The sequence below is a fragment of the Macaca thibetana genome, chromosome 6 (assembly GCF_024542745.1).
Source record: "Macaca thibetana thibetana isolate TM-01 chromosome 6, ASM2454274v1, whole genome shotgun sequence".
NCBI classification, from domain to species: Eukaryota; Metazoa; Chordata; class Mammalia; order Primates; family Cercopithecidae; genus Macaca; species Macaca thibetana.
The window spans coordinates 3,530,235-3,547,913 of record NC_065583.1 but is presented as its reverse complement, the minus strand read 5'-3'; the positions used below and the strand labels follow the sequence as shown (position 1 = coordinate 3,547,913).

Below are 17,679 nucleotides of genomic sequence, written 5' to 3'. Positions count from 1 at the left end.
CTGCTCCTGGGGCCTAGGCGGGGCTCGGAGCTACTGCACGCCTCCTTGGGCCGGACTCAGTCTTTGAGTCAGCTTGTGCATAAAATGGGATCAGCTGTGAGGCCTAAGTGCGAGTATGTGACTGGTAGCTTACCCGGGGCCGGGTACACAGTAGGGGCCTCAGGGTGGGAGAAGCAGGTCCTAGGTTCTCCCAGCCCCGTGAGGGGGCAGCAGGAAGGGCAGAAGGAGAGCCCAGGGTCCCTTCTGGGGCTGACCGAGGAGATCACCGTGGGCTTGATCTTCGGGGCACCATGGTTCCTTCTAGAATCCAGGCAGGGTGAACTGGACGAGCTATATCAACGCTAAGAGAATCATGGGCAAGAAGAGAGGTTGGGAAGCCTCCTTGTGGTACATGTGCATGACCGTGAAGCCCAGAAAGGGAAAGGGTTTTGTTGGCAGACACGCAGCAAGGCTGCAGAGGCTGGACTCCTACTGAGGACTTCTTGACTCCCAGCCCAGGGAGTGAAGAAAAAGCGTCCCAAGGGGCTGGGATGTGAGAGAAGCCCCCTCCTGGGGTGGGGCACTGGAGCTTTCTACCTTGAAGAACCCTGGAACACGGGCCTGGGACTGCAGCCGGTGTGGGCTGGGGCAGGGGAGGCTCCTGATTGTCCCTCCTTTTCTGTCCACATCTTCATGATTCCCAGGCCTCTGTTCACTCCCTCATTGCTGATTTCTTCTTCTCTTCCCAATACGGTTGTAAGATGCTTAAGGAATTTATTTATTTTTTAAATTTTACTGAACTCCTGACCTCAGATGATCCGCGTGCCTTGGCCTCCCAAAGTGCTGGGATTACAGGCGTGAGCCACCGCGCCCGGCCACTTAAGGCATTTATTAAAGAACATCTGGAGTTCCTTTTTTCTTTATTGTGTAAAACATACATAACAAAATTTACCATTTTAACCATACAATTCAGTGGCAAAAGTACATTCACATCATTGTGCAACCATCACCACCATCCATGCAACAGGACTTTTTCATCTTCCCTTCGCCCAGGCTGGAGTGCAGTGGCCGGATCTCAGCTCACTGCAAGCTCCGCCTCCCGGGTTCACGCCATTCTCCTGCCTCAGCCTCCCGAGTAACTGGGACTACAGGCGCCCGCCACCTCGCCCGGCTAGTTTTTTGTATTTTTTTAGTAGAGACGGGGTTTCACCGTGTTAGCCAGGATGGTCTCGATCGCCTGACCTCGTGATCCACCCGTCTCGGCCTCCCAAAGTGCTGGGATTACAGGCTTGAGCCACCGCGCCCGGCCGGAGTTTCTTATTTTTAACTGTAAAGTTGAATTGAATATTTTACATGATTTTTGGAAAACATTCTTCCCAAATTAACTGAGAGGTTAACTGCTTGTGGTCTGTATTTTTTTTTTTTTAAACAGGGTCTCACTCTGTTGTTCAGGCTGGAGTGCAGTATTGCAATCTCTACCTCCCTGGGCTCATGTGATCCTCCCATCTCAGCCTCCCAAGTACCTGCTACTACAGGTGCACGCCACCATGCCCAGCCTGTACTTCGTTTCTGAGGATCAAGGCCTCACAGACCCTGTGTGTGTGAGTGGGACCGTGGTCACTGTTTTCTTAGTGGATTGGCTCCTCCTCATTAGTAGAGAGACCTATGATGCCTCCATGCCCTGCAGTTCCAGCTTTAAAAGTTGTGTGTGTGTGTGTGTGTGTGTGTGTGTGTGTGTGTGTGTGAGTCCTATTGGGGTCCACCTTTCAGCCCTGTCTTGCAGCTCAAACTCCAGCCACAACTGTGGCCCCGTGCAGCTCAGAGAAATCAGGTTGGCTCAGGGGCTTTTCCTACTTTAAGGCAGAGGGTGAGAAGGCTGTAGCTGGGCCCAGCTAACATCTCACCTGCTCCTGGGTCAAGAGGTGATACAGTTGGAGGTCAGACCAGGCTGAGCCATTTCCCGGGCCAGGAGTATCTTTTTTTTTTTTTTTTTTTTTTTTTTTTGAGACGGAGTCTCGCGCTGTCGCCCAGGCAGTGGCGCGATCTCGGCTCACTGCAAGCTCCGCCTCCCGGGTTCATGCCATTCTCCTGCCTCAGCCTCCCGAGTAGCTGGGACTACAGGCGCCCACCACCTCGCCCGGCTAGTTTTTTGTATTTTTTTAGTAGAGACGGGGTTTCACCGTGTTAGCCAGGATGGTCTCGATCGCCTGACCTCGTGATCCGCCTGTCTCGGCCTCCCAAAGTGCTGGGATTACAGGCTTGAGCCACCGCGCCCGGCCTAGGAGTATCTTATAGCATGGCACAGGACAGCACCAGGAGGCCTCACCTTCTTCCTGCTCAGAAAAGCCCACTCCTTGACTCTGGCCCCGTGGCAAGCAATCATCTGTCCTTTATCTCATGCCTGGCCCTCTAGGCAATGTTGGAGACCAAGAGAGTAGGGGATGGAAGTGGCTGAGCCAGGATTTGAACCCAGGGCATGGCGTTTCTCAGCAGGGTTGGCACCAGCATTCTTGTTGAGATGATTTGTCATTGGGTAGGCTGGTCCTTTCATTTTAGGTGTTTGCTATCCCTGGCCCTGCCCCCTGAATGCCAGGGTGTCCTGCAATCATTGTGATGACCAAAAGCATCCCATGTATTTCTAGTGGTCTCCTAGGGACCAGGAGGAGAGAGACCTGGGTAAGTCCACTTCAGATTCAGCTATAAAAAGGGATAGTTATCCTTGTGGTTAGTTTAGCTGTCATGGGACACAGCAGGACTCAGTAAATGTACTTCTCTCTCTTCCAGAAAGGGGTACTTTGAGGCTCTACTGCCTTTCTTGGCAGGAGGCCTGAGGCCCCCCAGCCCTTGAGGCTCAGCTGTGAAGCAGGGTGCTCCTCAGTGTCTCAGCTGGAACCTCGAACAAATCATTGATTCCTCTACCGCCTCTGTGCTCATCCTGCGAGCTTTGAGGACTCAGCAGACTCTAAATGTTTAAGCTTGCAGCTGACAAGTTTACAGGCGTTAGGATACAAGGTATGAGACCGCAAGGGGGCAGCAGTGAGCCAAAAATGCCCCATCCTGCCCAAAGGAGCAGGAGACACGCCCTCAGAAGACTGGGGAAGTAGGGGAACACATGGCTTCTACCCCCACAAGGATCTACCTGCCAACCACCCAGCCTCATGGAGCTGCCTATCAGATTCTATGCTCTGCCAGACAAGCTTCGGGAGGACGAATTAGAGGACAAACCCAAGAGCCTAGGTGCAGTCCCAAGCCTGCCACTATGTCCTGGCTGTGCATCCTTGGCCAGGTGATTACCCTCTCTGAGCCTCAGTGTTTCCCTATGTAAAATGGAAATAGCGACACCTATCACACAAGCCCTGGGCTTCGCAGGGCTGGCGAGGGGATCAAGTGAGGTTCCTGGATGGAGGGAGGAGGGAACTGTGAAGTGTAGCATGCAGATGGTGAGGTTACGCTGGAACTCCAGAGGAGGTGTGGACACCCAGTGACCTCCATCCATCATCACAGCCCCACTGTGTTTCTCTTCCTTCTCCTACTACTGGCTTCCCTGTTGACTCAGACAACTGGCTGAGTGATGTGGCCTGCCACTTATTGCCAGTTCCTTAGGGAGACAGAGGAGGGGACTGGATATATCCCTCCCTCCTTAGCCAGTGTGTGGCCGGGCCTCTTCTGCTTAGCAAGGCCATGTCACAGAAGTCTGAGGGGGACCGCCCATACTGTGGCCTGCCCTAGGCCTCAGTCCTTGGAGACTCAGACACCGTCAGTGCAATGCACCAGCACTGTCAGAGACACCATCACTGCAGGCCCTTCTTTTTTTTTTTGAGATGGAGTTTCGTTCTTGTTGCCCAGGCTGGAGGGCAATGGTGCGATCTCAGCTCACCGCAACCTCTGCCTCCCGGTTTCAAGCGATTCTTCTGCCTCAGCCTCCCGAGTAGCTGGGATTACAGGTGTGAGCCACCACGCCCGCCTAATTTCGTGTTTTTAGTAGAGACGGGGTTTCTCCATGTTGGTCAGGCTGGTCTCGAACTCCCGACCTCAGGTGATCCGCCCGCCTCAGCCTCCTGAAGTGTTGGGATTACAGGCGTGAGCCACCACACCCAGCCCATGGCCCTTCTGGTCTAGGCCACCCTCGGTTTGCTTGGTTTTGTCATCTGTAAGAGGGTCTCTGTCTTAGGGTTGTTATAGGGACCAGCTGTGGTGAGAAGTGGGAACACTTTGCAGGACTGTGGCCCTTGCTCAGCAGCCTTGGAGTCAGGAGAGATGAAAATCAGAACCAAGTGTGCTTCTGGGTGAGGGACACACCCTACATTCTTCGCATACTCTGCACTGGATCCTCACAGAACCACAATCTGAATGCTAAGCAGTGCCCTGTCATTTCACAGCTGAGGTGGCACTTTGCATTTTTTCAGAGGGGGCTGCAACAAGATCTACAATTCCACATTTTCTCCTTGAAATATGATGTTGACACTTTCCCGTGGAGAGGTGGGGTCTAATTCTCCTCCCTCCACTCTTTCAGGAAATGACACCACGTGACTTCTGAGACTTGGCCCTAAAAGGTGACACAGCTTCCAACTGGCTGACCTGGGACAGTCACTTTTGGAATCCGGCCACCATGTGGGAGGCAGCCTGGGTCACATGGAGAGGCCACAAATAAGTATTTGCCATCTGAGGTCCCTGCTATAGCCAGCAGCAACCACCATGTGAGAGTTTGAGTGAGAAGCACCCACACTGAGCTCATTAACCACAGACTGTACAAGAGAAATTGAATTTTTTTTTTTTTTAAAGAGAGGAATTTCTCTACGTTGCTCAGGCTGATCTTTAACTTCTGGGCTCAGGCAGTTCTCTCGCTTCAGCCTGCCCAGCAGCTAGGACCACAGGCATACATTAACCCAGCCTACCAGCGTTAATTCTTTACTTTTGGTAGAGATGGAGTTTCACTATGCTGCCAGCCCGGTCTCGAACTCCTGGGCTCAAGTGATTCTCCCATCTTGCCTTCCCAAAGTATTGGGATTAAAAGCATGAGCTGCTGTATCTGGCCAAAATGACCATTGTTTTAAGGCAATAAGCTTTGAAGAGATTTGTTATGCAGCAGTCTGGTAACCGCAATAGAGGAGCACACAGGGGCTCAGTTTGACAGGTAGTGACTTGCTAGAAGACTCAGCTGATGTGTGGCAGGACCAGGCGATGCATCTGTCTTCCGAACTCCAAATCCCATCTTTGCCCTCACCCTGAACTTCCTCCTTTGGTTTCTGGGATGGTTCTTACTCAGGGAGAGTCCCCTTTTCCCTCCCTACCCATCAGTGGCCAGGATGAAACCACAGCCAGAGGTGCCCCAGGGACAGTCCGCAAGGACAGGCACACCCAGACACACACTTGTGGTTTATTACACACAGTGATCTCCATCTACACAGAAATGGAAGGCAAGCAGCCAGGATGGAGCTGGTTGCTGGGAACACTTGCTGGAGGTGGAAACGCCTCTCGTCAGAGCGTGGGTGGGTCTGGTGGCAGGCCCTTTGCTCAGGACAGCTGCGAACCAGCCTGAGGTTTGCTTTGCCTGCACAGCCCACCTAGAGAGCCATTTTTGGCCAGAGTTCTGGGTGACAGACCTGGGGCCAGTGAGACCCAGACTCTGAGTGGGAGGCCTGCCTCCCTGGGCCAGGCCATGTCCCATCTTGTCTCTCTCTGGGTGATATGGAAACAGACACAGGAAGGAGCAGTCAGTCCAGCCTGGGCCCCTCCCTCCCCGACACTCTGCCCCCTGGAGCTGGGTCCACATCACAGCGATCACAGCTCAACCACTACTTCGGGCCAGAGGACATGTGTTCTCAGGGCAGGCTGGCCTCCCGAGGCCGACTGAATGCAGTAGGAGCTAGACCCTCTTGGGGGATTTTCACTCACTGCTCCCCGGGCCCAGCTGCAAGTGCCGGGCGAGTCTTGTCCAGGGGCCAAGTCTTGTCCAACTGTAGAGGCAGCTGGTTGTGGTTGAGTTTGGAGGCTGGTGAGGCCGGGAGCAGCAGCCGCTGTTCCACCCCTGGGTCTTCTTGGATAGGGGGTGTCCCAGGGACTCCAGAGTGTTTGGGGGCAGGTTCTTACACAGCTCAGAGTCTCTCTGCTGATCAGGTGACTGAAGGCCCAATGTAGCATCTTTCTAGCCTTGCCCGAGCCAGGTGCTTCTACCGTCATCTCCTTCCTGGGAAAGCCCAGGCCCGAGGGTGCCCCTCAGGTATACATCTCCCGGGTCTGGCCTGTCCACTTTCCAGCAGCTTCACACGCCAGTGGCTCTGGGGCTGGGTGGGCACACTCTCGAATGTTAAAAGGCCACAGGTAGCGCATTCCGTGAAAAAAGATCAATATATTACTGTTTTGTTTTTACAAAAATTAAAAATGTCCACACAGATCTGTACAGGTGTGAGCTGGGCCTGTGGGTCACTGGAAGAGGAGGAAGAGACTGAAGGTGATGAGGAGCCCGAGAGGCCCCGCCCCCATCCAGGCCACCTTGCTCTGGCATCCCCCATCCTGCTCATTTCCTCGGGAACAGGTGCAGACCCCTCCTCTCTTCCCTCCCCACCACTCCCTCTCCGTGGGCCTATTTGGACAATGTCCCAGGAGGCACTGATGGCTTTGCTCTGCCTGGGCCAGGTGTCAGTTGAGTCCATGTGACCCACAGGGTGGGCTGTACACCATCACCCAGGACCACAGTCCCACGCCTCAGCTGCAAGACGGGAGAGTCAAAACCAGGGTCACGATGGGGAACTTGGCTCTTCGGTCACTGTGCGGGAAGCCACAGGCACCCAGAGGTTTGAGTGACAGCACCCAGGCTCCAGGGCCCTCCCCATTCCGCCACCCTCCCCTGCCTCCCCTGAGCCTGCCCTGGAGACTCTTCCCTGCAAGGTACCTTATGCCAGCAGCCAGGCACAGGCAGCCCGTCGGGGCCCTGGAAAGGAAGAAGGTTTCAGTGATGGGGATGGGGCCTGGGGAGCTCCTCTACACCCCACGTACCCTCCCCTGGTCTGTAGGGAGGTAAGGTCAGGGAGCTGCCATGTGAGGCTGCTGGGCCCCACTGAGGCAGGGCCACAATGCCTCCTCTGTCCACCCAGGTAGTGGGGTCCTGAGGACATGACGGCCTCTGACTGAGCTTGTCCTGTGTTCCCTCTGTGCTCTGTGGGGACTGCTGTGCAGTGGGCAGGAACAGGAGGGCACTAGGAAGGGATGGGCATTGTGCCAGGCATGCACAGGCTGGCCTGGGTCCTGCCAAGAGCTGTGTGGCTTCCTGCCTGATGTGACAGTGACTCTGGCTCCTCACCCTGGGGCCTGCGAGCTTTCAGGCCTTGGGCAGGAGTGGCTCCTGGAAGGTTTTAAGGATGGCCCAGGAGTTGGCATCCTGCTTCAGCCTGTGCTGGCCCTGCCCAGGGCAGGCTCAGGCTGTTGGGGGTTGGGGCTGGGCGGGGGGTGGGGCTGTCTAGTGGCACCTGTGGTGCCCACTTAGCAGCCAGACATAAGCAGGGTCTGGGTTTCCTCAGGCAGCCTGAAGGGTGGGGAAACTGGAGAGGAATAAAGGCTAACTCATCAGGGACACCAAGGCACAAAACATGTCATTCTGTTCCAAAGCACAGGCATGAGCCTTAGACCCTGGGCATCCCCTGGAATATTCCCATGTGTACACCAGGGGACCAGGCTGGGGACCAAAGGGAAGGTGAGGAGGAGGGCAGAATGGAAAGGAAGGCAGAAGCGAGGAAGGCCGGGGCCCTGGCTGCCCCAAAGGCCCACACAGCACACGGCACACGGCACACAGCAGGCCAGACCGCCTACCGCAGGGCATGGCCCATTGCCCCTCGCAGGGCCCCGCCAGCCTGGTGCCCCTCTCCGGCCTCCGCAGGTGGGATTCTCCTGTTTCAAAGGAGACAGGGGCTTACTGACTTGGAGGGGAGTCCTGGGCCAGGGGCTGGAGCTGCAGGGCTGGGCCACCCTGCCCCTGCTGTCCCTGCACTTTCCTCTTCAAGTCCTTTTCTGACTTCTCAAAACTGTCCAAGGGGAGGGGTACCCCCCACTGCAGGGATGAGGACACTGAGGAACAGAGGCCAGAGGTCTGGGAGGGGGTCTCTAACTCTGGCACCACTGGAGGTTGAGGCTGGCCTGCACACATCCCCGCGGAAGGCCCCCTCCCCATTCCCGTGGCTGGAGTGGCCAGGTATGAGTATCTGTCCACTTTTAGTATGAAAACCCAGCTGGTTTGTTTTTCCTGTCTTTTCTGAGCGCCACTGGAAGAGTGTGACATGTAAACCCTCCCTACTTTCTAGAAAAAGGGAACTAGGCAGGGCACAGTGGCTCACACCTATCGTCCCAGCACTCTGGGAGGCCAAGGTGGGGCAATCGCTTGAGCCCAGGAGTTCAAGACCAGCCTGGACAACATTGCAAGACCCCAGTTCTACAAAAATTAAAAATTAGCTGGACATGGTGCTGCATGCCTGTAGTTTTGGCTACTCGGGAAGCTGAGGCAGGAGGATCACTTGAGCGTGGGAGATTGAGGCTGCAGTGAGCCATGATCGTACCACTGCACTCCAGCCTGGGTGACAGAGTGAGACTCTGTCTCCGGAAAGAAATAAAGGGAACTGACTTTTGAATTGTGGTTGTTTCAGGCACTGGACACTGGGGCTGGTGGGCTACCACGGGCCACTGAGAGAGCAGGGAAGGAGGTAAAGGAAGGGTGTGGGGGCAGGCAGAGGGGATGCGGGAAAGAGGGAGGTGCTGCCCCAGCCCAGAGAGACTCTTCTGGGAAGGATGAAGGAAGGGGAGGGACAGCCAGCAAGAGAGGTCAGAGGGGTCCCACCGTCTATGCTTGGGGAAGCTGAGTTTCAGCCCAACTTGGCCTCAAGCCCAGTGTGAGTCAGACCCTGACTCTGACCCCAGGCAGCCAGAGCTGGGGGCTGGGAACTCACTGCCTCCGTCCCCAGCAGCAGTGTGCCTGTGCTGACTTTGGTTCCCTCCTCAGGGCCCAGCCCCTCCCAGGGCACCGCTGATGGTGCTGACGACTCCAGGTAAAGCCCCTCCACTCCTTGTCTAGACCCTGTTCATCTCCAGCCCAAGATGGCCCACAATGGGCTCCTACTCAAGCCAGGCCTGTCCTGGGGCTGAACAATGAGGGGCTGAGTTCCCTGAGCCACGCCCATGTTTGGGGGTGGTTAGGACCAGAGCAAGGGGAAACCTGGTGATGGCAGTAGCAGCAGCAGTGGCCCTGACAGTGAGCAAGGCCGGTGCGTGACCAATGGGGCCTCTGGGACTTGCAGCTGAGCTCTGAGGACAGGGAACGTGTTGGTCTGACCATGGTTGGAGGCCAAAAAGACCTGGGGGCAGGGCCCTCCTCCGACACCTACCACAGGACACGGCTGGTCCAGGCCCGGTGGTCCCGGCTCGCCCTTCTGGCCCTTCACTCCTTTCCGGCCGGGGACCCCTCGCTCTCCCTGTGCAGGAGGGGAGATGGTGGTATTGGCCATCTGCTGCCAGGCTCAGGAACCTCCAACACCTCTCCGAGAGACGCGCCTGGGGTCAGCCTCCCCCTGCCTCCCGCCCACCTGCCCAGCCCGGGTTCTCTGCCTGCTTCACCTGAGCCTCCACTCCCACCTGCCTCCTTCCCCCGTTCCTCCTGCCCCAGTCCCCGTCCAGCTGCCCTCACCTTCTCTCCACGCTCGCTCCGATCACCTTTCTCTCCTCGGGGTCCAGGAAAACCCTGACAAAAGGATTAGAGGCTAAACCCGAAAATGAGGCTGGAGGTTTGCACCTCTGTTACCGGCTCATCTCCGTTCCTCTCCCATCCACACGCCCACTTCCCCCCTGCATATTCGTGACACACGCCGGCCCAGCCCCAGCTGTAGTGATGCATTGCTGGGCACAAGGCTGAGGTAGGAAGAGCATGCATTTAGGATGCCAGCTGGGCTTGCTCCAAAGTAGTCCCTGGACACCAACACTCAGGCAGAGCTGCTGGCGAGGGGCTTTCTCTCACATCACAGAGGCAGCTGGCGCTGGTCTAGGCTTGGCTGGGGACAGAGACCCTGGAAACCATGGAAGTCACGTCGCTGTCTGATGGGATGAGAAATGGTGACCTCTGTTCTGTGCCCTTGGTTCAACAGCCATCTGTCCATTCATCTATCTGTCCATCCACCCAACCAAGGTGGCTAAACATCCACTAGGAACTGGGCTGTTGGTTGGACACTAGGGGCAGGGAATTGGATTCATCATGGCCGGGCGCGGTGGCTCACACCTGTAATCCCAGCACTTTGGGAGGTCGAGGTGGGCAGATCACCTGAGGTCAGGAGTTTGAGACCCATCCTGGCCAACATGGCAAACCCCCATCTCTACTAAAAAATACAAAAATTAGCTGAGTGTGGTGGTGTGTGCCTGTAATCCCAGCTACTTGGGAGACTGAGGCAGGAGAATTGCCTGAACCTGAGAGGGGGAGGTTGCAGTGAGCCAAGATCATGCTACTGTACTCTGGCCTGGGCGACAGAGCAGGACTCCGTCTCAAAAAACAAAGAGGCCAGGCATGGTGGCTCCTGCCTATAATCCCAGCACTTTGGGAAGCCGAGGCGGGCAGATTGCCTGAGCTCAGGAGTTCGAGACTGGCCTGGGCAACACAGTGAAATCCCATCTCTACTAAAATACAAAGAATTAGCGGCCTGGCAGCGTGTACCTGTAGTTCCAGCTACTTGGGAGGTTGAGGCAGGAGAATCGCTTGAACCCGGGAGGTAGAAGTTGCAGTGAGCCAAGATCATACCACTGCACTCCAGCCTGGGTGACAGAGTGAGACTCCATCTCCAAAAAAAAAAAAAAAAAGAAAAAGAAAAAAATTTAAAAAAGAGAATTGGATTCGACATGCTCCCTTGTTCATGTGTAACGGGGCAGGCAAGAGAGTGCTGATGACAGTCAACGCTCAGTGACAGAGGTTGAAACGGGTGGTGGGACTCTGGGGGGAAGGGCTGTTCTATCACAGGTAGGGGGTCAAAGGGAGTTTCTGAGCACAGTCCTTATTACAGCTGGGCCTGCTGGGGTTGAGGAGGGGCCTGGCATTTGCCAGGTAGAGCAGGGTGGGCATGGCTTTGAGATGCCACCCTGAGCACCAGGCCTCCTAGAAGGCAGCTGTAGTCACATTCATGGTGGTATGGAGTCTCTTTAGCTCCATCCCCAACTGGGCCCAGAGCCTGCAGTTGGTTCAGCATTGTCCTCTCCCGTCCCTTCCCATCAATGGATCCCAGCCCTCCCAGTCAGAAACACAAGCTACAGCTCTTCCTTTCCCTCCTCCAGTTGCTCTCCCAGGTAATGTTCTCTCTTTTTTTTTTTTGAGATGGAGTCTCGCTCTGTCGCCCATGCTGGAGTGCAGTGGCGCAAACTTGGCTCACTGCAACGTCTGCCTCCTGTGTTCATGCCATTCTCCTGTCTCAGCCTCCCCAGTAGCTGGAATTACAGGCACCCGCCACCACACCTGGCGAATTTTTTGTATTTTTAGTAGAGACGAGGTTTCACCGTGTTATCCAGGATGGTCTAGATCTCCTGACCTCATGATCCGCCCGCCTTGGCCTCCCAAAGTGCTGGGATTACAGGCATGAGCCACCGTGCCCGGCCGGTAATGTTCTCTTTTTAAAGTCTAGGGTGGACACCAGAGTCCTTGCAGCCCTGCATCTGGTCCCATGTCCCTCAAAATAGCTACCTGATTTTCCTGAGAAAAACCTCCCTTCTCACAACCCATTGATTCCGCCCCAGTCCATGGTCTGACTGGTCAGGGCACTGCATTCCTACGGTCAAGTGACAGTTCAGTGTTGACCTAACTGGGACCAGGGAGAGCCCGTGAGACTTCCTGTAGAACACTGGAGTGAGTCAAATTTTCTTTCTTCTTAGTTTGGGCCTGGGAGGATGATGGTCTCGAGCTGCTGGCTTTACCTCACCACCACGCGGAACTTGATTTCCACAGGGAAAGCGGACAAGAGAGGGTGAAAGGCTGAGTTGTGTTGACACAGTTGAGCCCTGGATCCATGTGTTGAACCTCCATACTTTTCAATTATGGGTCATTTTAAGCCAGTTTAAACTATGTTTTCTTTTTTTTTTTTTGAGACGGAGTCTCGCTCTGTAGCCCAGACTGGAGTGCAGTGGCCGGATCTCAGCTCACTGCAAGCTCCGCCTCCCGGGTTCACGCCATTCTCCGGCCTCAGCTTCCCGAGTAGCTGGGACTACAGGCGCCCGCCACCTCGCCTGGCTAGTTTTTTGTATTTCTTAGTAGAGACGGGGTTTCACTGTGTTAGCCAGGATGGTCTCGATCTCCTGACCTCGTGATCCACCCGTCTCGGCCTCCCAAAGTGCTGGGATTACAGGCTTGAGCCACCACGCCCGGCCTTAAACTATGTTTTCTATGTATGCTACCAGAGAGACTTGATATAATCAGCCTGGGCTAATACTTCCCTTCCTCCTCTTCTCAAATTACTGCTCTAGGTAAAGCCTTATTATCTGTCACCAGGATATTGCAACAGGTTCTTCACTGTTCTCTTCGCTTTCTTGCTACAATGCATCATCCATCCATCTATCCATCCATCCACTCATCATCTATCATCCCCTCCATCCATCCATCATTCATCCATTATCCATCCATCCATCCATCCATCCATCCATCCATCATCCATTCATCATCCACCCACCCATCATCCACTCATCCATCATCCATCCATCCATTCACCCATCCATCCATTTATCCATCCATCCATCCATCCATCCATCATCCATTCATCATCCACCCACCCATCATCCACTCATCCATCATCCATCCAGCCATTCACCCATCCATCCATTTATCCATCCATCCATCCATCCATCCATCATCCATTCATCATCCACCCACCCATCATCCACTCATCCATCATCCATCCAGCCATTCACCCATCCATCCATTTATCCATCCATCCATCCATCCATCATCCATTCATCATCCACCCACCCATCATCCACTCATCCATCATCCATCCAGCCATTCACCCATCCATCCATTTATCCATCCATCCATCCATCCATCATCCATTCATCATCCACCCACCCATCATCCACTCATCCATCATCCATCCAGCCATTCACCCATCCATCCATTTATCCATCCATCCATCATCCATTCATCATCCACCCACCCATCATCCACTCATCCATCATCCATCCATCCATTCACCGATCCATCCATTTATCCATCCATCCATCCATCCATCCATCCATCCATCCATCCATCCTGCAGCCATTATGCATTTACCAACCCATCGATTCATCTTCCATTGTCCATCCATCATCCATCTACCAATGTATCCATCCTTTATCCATCCATTCATCTATCCACAAAGGACCTACTCTGGGCTGTGCGCTGGACTTGGCAATGGGGACACAGGGGGAACCAGTCAGTTGCGGTCCCAGCCCCGGGGAAGGGGGTCACACTTGAGTAGCCAGATCAGGTTACTGCATGAAGGCAGAAGATACACACAAGAGGCACCCGATTACTCAAAGTGATGATGAGACACTTACATCTAGTCCTGGCTCCCCGGGTCTGCCCTGAGGAGAGACATAAGAGCGGGTGAGAGGGGTTGGGGAGGGGGGCTGGGAACGCAGCTGCTGGGAAGTCCAGCCCCATGGGTTGGGCACAGACATGGAGGCGAGGAGACCCACCAACCACGCAGGCATAGATGGAGGCCACGACAGACCTGGCATCCACAGAGCCTGAACTCTGGCCCTGTGAAGTGCAGGGACCCAGTGAGGTACAGGGTTGGGGTCCCCGGGCTGAGCGCCACCGTGACCATGCGGCCATAGTTGGAGAGGGAGTTCCGAATGAAGCGGTTACCTTCTCTCCTTTGGTTCCTGGCAGCCCAATAAGGCCCGGTGGGCCAACTGGCCCCTGGATAGAAAAGGAGTGAGTCAAGAGGCATGCTAGTTACAGGAATTAACACCTGTGGGCCAAACAAGGCTTGTGAGACTCACAGGCAGGCCGCTGGGGCCTCTCTCACCAGACGCGCCTTTCTCTCCCTTTGCTCCATCCAAGCCCTGGAGGCAGAGGAGGGAAATCAGTCAAGGGGAAGGGGTTAGACAGAGAGGAGGACAGGCAAGCTTGGAGACTGCAAGGGAGCTGGGAAGTGGACAGAGGAACAGATCCAGGCTCCACCAGACCTCACCCCAGCTTACTCCCTGGTGAGGGTGACCAGGAGGAGGTCTGGCCATGCACATTGCGCCTTTTCCCGAACAGGATCCCTCAACCCCATGGAAGGTGATTACGGTCACACCTGTTTCAAAGATGAGGAAAGCAGGTGCAGACAGGGGCGGGGACGGGCCCAGCCACACAGTGGGAGGCAGCAGAGCTGGGTCCCCATCAGGCTTCTGCGGCAAGCCTTGGACCCTGTCCCTGATAGCAGCTGCCTCTTTGAAACATGAACTGTGGCGGCCTTAAGAGAAAACAGAACCAGAAGCAGTGCATCTGGTGGGGCTGCGGGCTCAGGCCTGGGGTTCCATGACTCTTAATCCCACATCTGGCCTCTGAGCTGGGGAAGCAGAGATGTGCTCGTGCCAGGAGGGTGGTGTGACAAAGAGTGAGGCCAGATGGCCTCCCCGTCTGTGTCTGCCTCCCTGGAGCAGGGCATGCAGGCAGGCCACACTCGAGGATTTAATGTGAGAGCAGGCAACACTCCATTATGTAATACACACCAAGCCCAAGACTTTGTGCTCTGGCTGTGGCAGCTGAGAGACAGATGTGTGTGGGGCGGGCTGGGATGGGGAGAGGTGGGGACAGTGCAAGGAACTGAGAGGCACAGAGAAAGGGGAAGGGGACAAGCAGTAGGAACCGTGGGTGGTGGACCCGAGGAGGAGAGAGGTACAGACTGGGGTTCTGGGCAGAGGGAGAAAGTGGAGAAGAGAGCCCCAAGTGTGGAGAGGGGGCACTGGCCCCAATGACATCAGGGAGCTTATGCCCTGGGGAGTTGGGACGTTCAGGTGCTAGGAAGACTCAGGGATGGGCCAGGGCGGAGCATCAGGCCCTTTGCTTTGCCCATTGGCAAGGCTGTTAGAAACTGCCTGGGCTGTGAGTCTGAGGTCAGTAGAGGGGGCTATGCCCACTCACCTTGGGACCCTGGATTCCCTGGAGGCCCTGCAGGAGGAAGAAGCAGATAAGAAGGCTGGCTCCGGACCCTCTTGCAGGGGCCACTCACTGGCCCCTGGGGCCCTGTCCTGGGCTCTGCCCTCTGCCCATGTGCCCCTCCCTGAATGACGACACTCGCTGTCTCCTGGGTCACGGCTCTGGGACCTAGCCCCCATCCCGCCTCTTGGTTTCCTGGCTGCTTCAAACCAAACCAAAGCAAACTGTCCTTACCATTGGGCCTGGGGGGCCAGGGGGGCCTGGGGGGCCTGGGGGTCCCGGCTCCACTATGAGCTGAGCCTAGGGAGGGTGAGAGACAGGTTAGTCACCCCCCGCCTGTCGCCCTCACCCACCCGCACCCCAGCTCATCACATACTGCTGGATCCACAGTCTCCTTCCCGTGCCCAGAGGGCAGAGTCTGGTGAGCGGGGGGCAGCTGGCCTGTGGGTTCTCAGAGGGGCCTCGCTCCCCTTGCTCTCCCTCCCCTACTGCCCTGGGTTTGCTCAGGCCAGGTGGCCTTTTTGTCCCAAGGCGCAGGGTCCCCACCCAGCCTGGACTGGGTGTTGGGGGAAGCCCTGACCCCCTACACCCCCTTACCAGGCTCTCCTGTAGGCTGTCAGACGCCGACTCCCCCTTCTCCCCCTTGAGGCCATCAGCGCCCTGCAGGACGGCATGGCCTGTGAGTCCTTTGTGTCCAGCACCTACATCACCACCCACGGTGCTTAGTGACCTCCCTTCCTTCCCCCATGTGGCTTCGGGGAGCAGTCCTCAGTTAGCTGTTGCAACTGAGAAGTTTTCCCTGGATCCGTGGGCCATGCCCTGGGTGGTGAGCAGCATGGGCTTCAGAGAGCACAGGAGCAGCTGCACAGATTGTTTTCTTGGGGTGCAGGGAACAACCAGGGGCTCTGAAGCAAAGACCCCGGGGTCAAACTCCAGTGCCCCCTCTAGCCCAGTGATCATCAGGGATGGATAGTGGATGTCCCAGTGGTGGCGTAACACCTGGTGGCTCTTCCCAATCGGGCCACAAAAGCAACAACAGAAATGATGAGGACGACAACAGTGGGTATTTGCTGTGTGCCAGCCACCGTCAGCCCAGCCACGCATGCCCTTGAGGGAGGGGGATGATCACTCCACTTTGGAAGTGAGGACGCCAAGGCCCCAGGAGGTTAGGTTGCTTGCCTGGAGCTGGATGCAAACTTGGGCAGCTTAGGTCAGAGCACGTGGCATAACCATCTGGCCAACGCGCTTCCATGGCCACACCTCCTGATTTTAGCTGCCATCCAAGGCAGGCGGAAGGCCTCTTCCAGATGAGGAGTGGAGGCCGGGAGAGAAGAGGGCAGTGCTGGCCCAGAGCCTAGAGTGTCCCTAGGCGGCTGGGCACTGAGACTGCAGGGGCCGTCAGAGGCACGCCCTGGCCTCCCCACAGCACAGGGCTTCCACACAGGAGGCGCAATGTGTGGCCCAGCCCAGTCACATACCGGGAGGCCGGACAAGCCCATCTCGCCTGCTTCCCCTTTGAGTCCAGTTGGCCCAGGCTCTCCTGGGTCTCCTTTCTGTCCTTTGGGACCCTGAAAGCCACAAGAACAAGGGATTAGTAGGGCTCAGGAGGTCCTCTCCCTTTCCCCACCCCAGCAGGTCCCCAGAGCTTAGTTCATGGCAGGTCCCCACTTTATCTTTGTGGAGCCTCACCTCCAGCCACAGTGGCTGGGAGCCTTAGCTGAGTGCAGTGGGTGGGGATGGGGGCAATGCCATTCCTGGCTCACTGCATCCGGGTGCGGGCACCTCAGAGCAGGGGCCAGGGGCAGACGGGTGAAGCATGTAAGCCTGGAGCTGCCCCTCTGGGGGCACTCATGGGGCCACATCTCTCTGTGCCCACACCTCAGAAGCTAGTGGTGGGACTCCCCACCCCCACAACCTCTTCCAGCCACCGAATCCCTCCATTCAACCAATCACATAACGTCCAGGATGAGACACACACTGCGGACCCAGTGGGAAAGACTTACCCTCGAATAGCCAGTGACCACATGAATATGCTTACGTCTGTATAGGATATCACACACAGATACACACACACACACACACACACACACACACACACACAGATACACACACACACACACAGATACACACACACACACACATACACACACACACACACACACACACACACTAGAACTGGGGCAATACCTACGATGGCACTGATGCTCTTAGCTTTTATGGCTTTTCACCACGTGCCAGGCACTGTGCTGAGTGTTCTCCATACACAGTTACTCAGCCCTGCCCCAGAGCAGGCAACTTGCCCGGGGCCTGAGGGCAGACCAGGGTTTGCACACAGGCAGCCTGGCGCCAGAATCCATGATTTTTGCCTCTCTCACACATGGTCTTGAACTCTGTACACACACACACACACACACACACACACACACACACACACACACAGAGCCCAATACCAGGCACTGGCATCACCAAGGAAATGAAAGGCCCAGAGACCTTCTCTCCATCGATTCCTGGGGCACCAGGCAATCCAAGCTCGCCCTGGAAGGAAACAGATGGCAAGAGGGGTTATGCCT

General features: G+C 55.9%; 2 protein-coding genes across 6 annotated transcripts in view; both read right to left on the bottom strand.

Annotated features, from left to right (window-relative positions):
• The window catches only part of NHP2 (NHP2 ribonucleoprotein), a 170,049-nt gene that overhangs the window by 90,122 nt on the left and 62,248 nt on the right, over window positions 1-17,679 (bottom strand). Inside the window, exon 1 of one of the 5 annotated variants that reach the window (XM_050794255.1) lies at window positions 8,017-8,026. The exons of 3 other annotated variants lie outside the window; for them this stretch is intronic. The gene's annotated coding sequence lies outside the window, so the exon portion shown is untranslated. Of the gene's footprint in view, window positions 1-6,455; window positions 6,466-8,016; window positions 8,027-17,679 lie in introns of those variants that run through there. One more of the 5 variants, XM_050794254.1, reaches the window with a different exon arrangement.
• The window catches only part of COL23A1 (collagen type XXIII alpha 1 chain), a 362,528-nt gene continuing 350,187 nt past the window's right edge, over window positions 5,339-17,679 (bottom strand). Inside the window, exons 18-29 of the mRNA XM_050794269.1 lie at window positions 17,600-17,644; window positions 16,588-16,677; window positions 15,707-15,769; window positions 15,344-15,409; window positions 15,095-15,121; window positions 13,966-14,028; window positions 13,829-13,882; window positions 13,516-13,542; window positions 9,647-9,700; window positions 9,348-9,434; window positions 6,872-6,910; window positions 5,339-6,405 (exon numbers count right to left, since the gene is read on the bottom strand). Coding sequence (XP_050650226.1) covers window positions 6,403-6,405; window positions 6,872-6,910; window positions 9,348-9,434; window positions 9,647-9,700; window positions 13,516-13,542; window positions 13,829-13,882; window positions 13,966-14,028; window positions 15,095-15,121; window positions 15,344-15,409; window positions 15,707-15,769; window positions 16,588-16,677; window positions 17,600-17,644 — 618 coding nt within the window. The 3' untranslated portion in view covers window positions 5,339-6,402. The remainder of the gene's footprint in view (window positions 6,406-6,871; window positions 6,911-9,347; window positions 9,435-9,646; window positions 9,701-13,515; window positions 13,543-13,828; window positions 13,883-13,965; window positions 14,029-15,094; window positions 15,122-15,343; window positions 15,410-15,706; window positions 15,770-16,587; window positions 16,678-17,599; window positions 17,645-17,679) is intronic.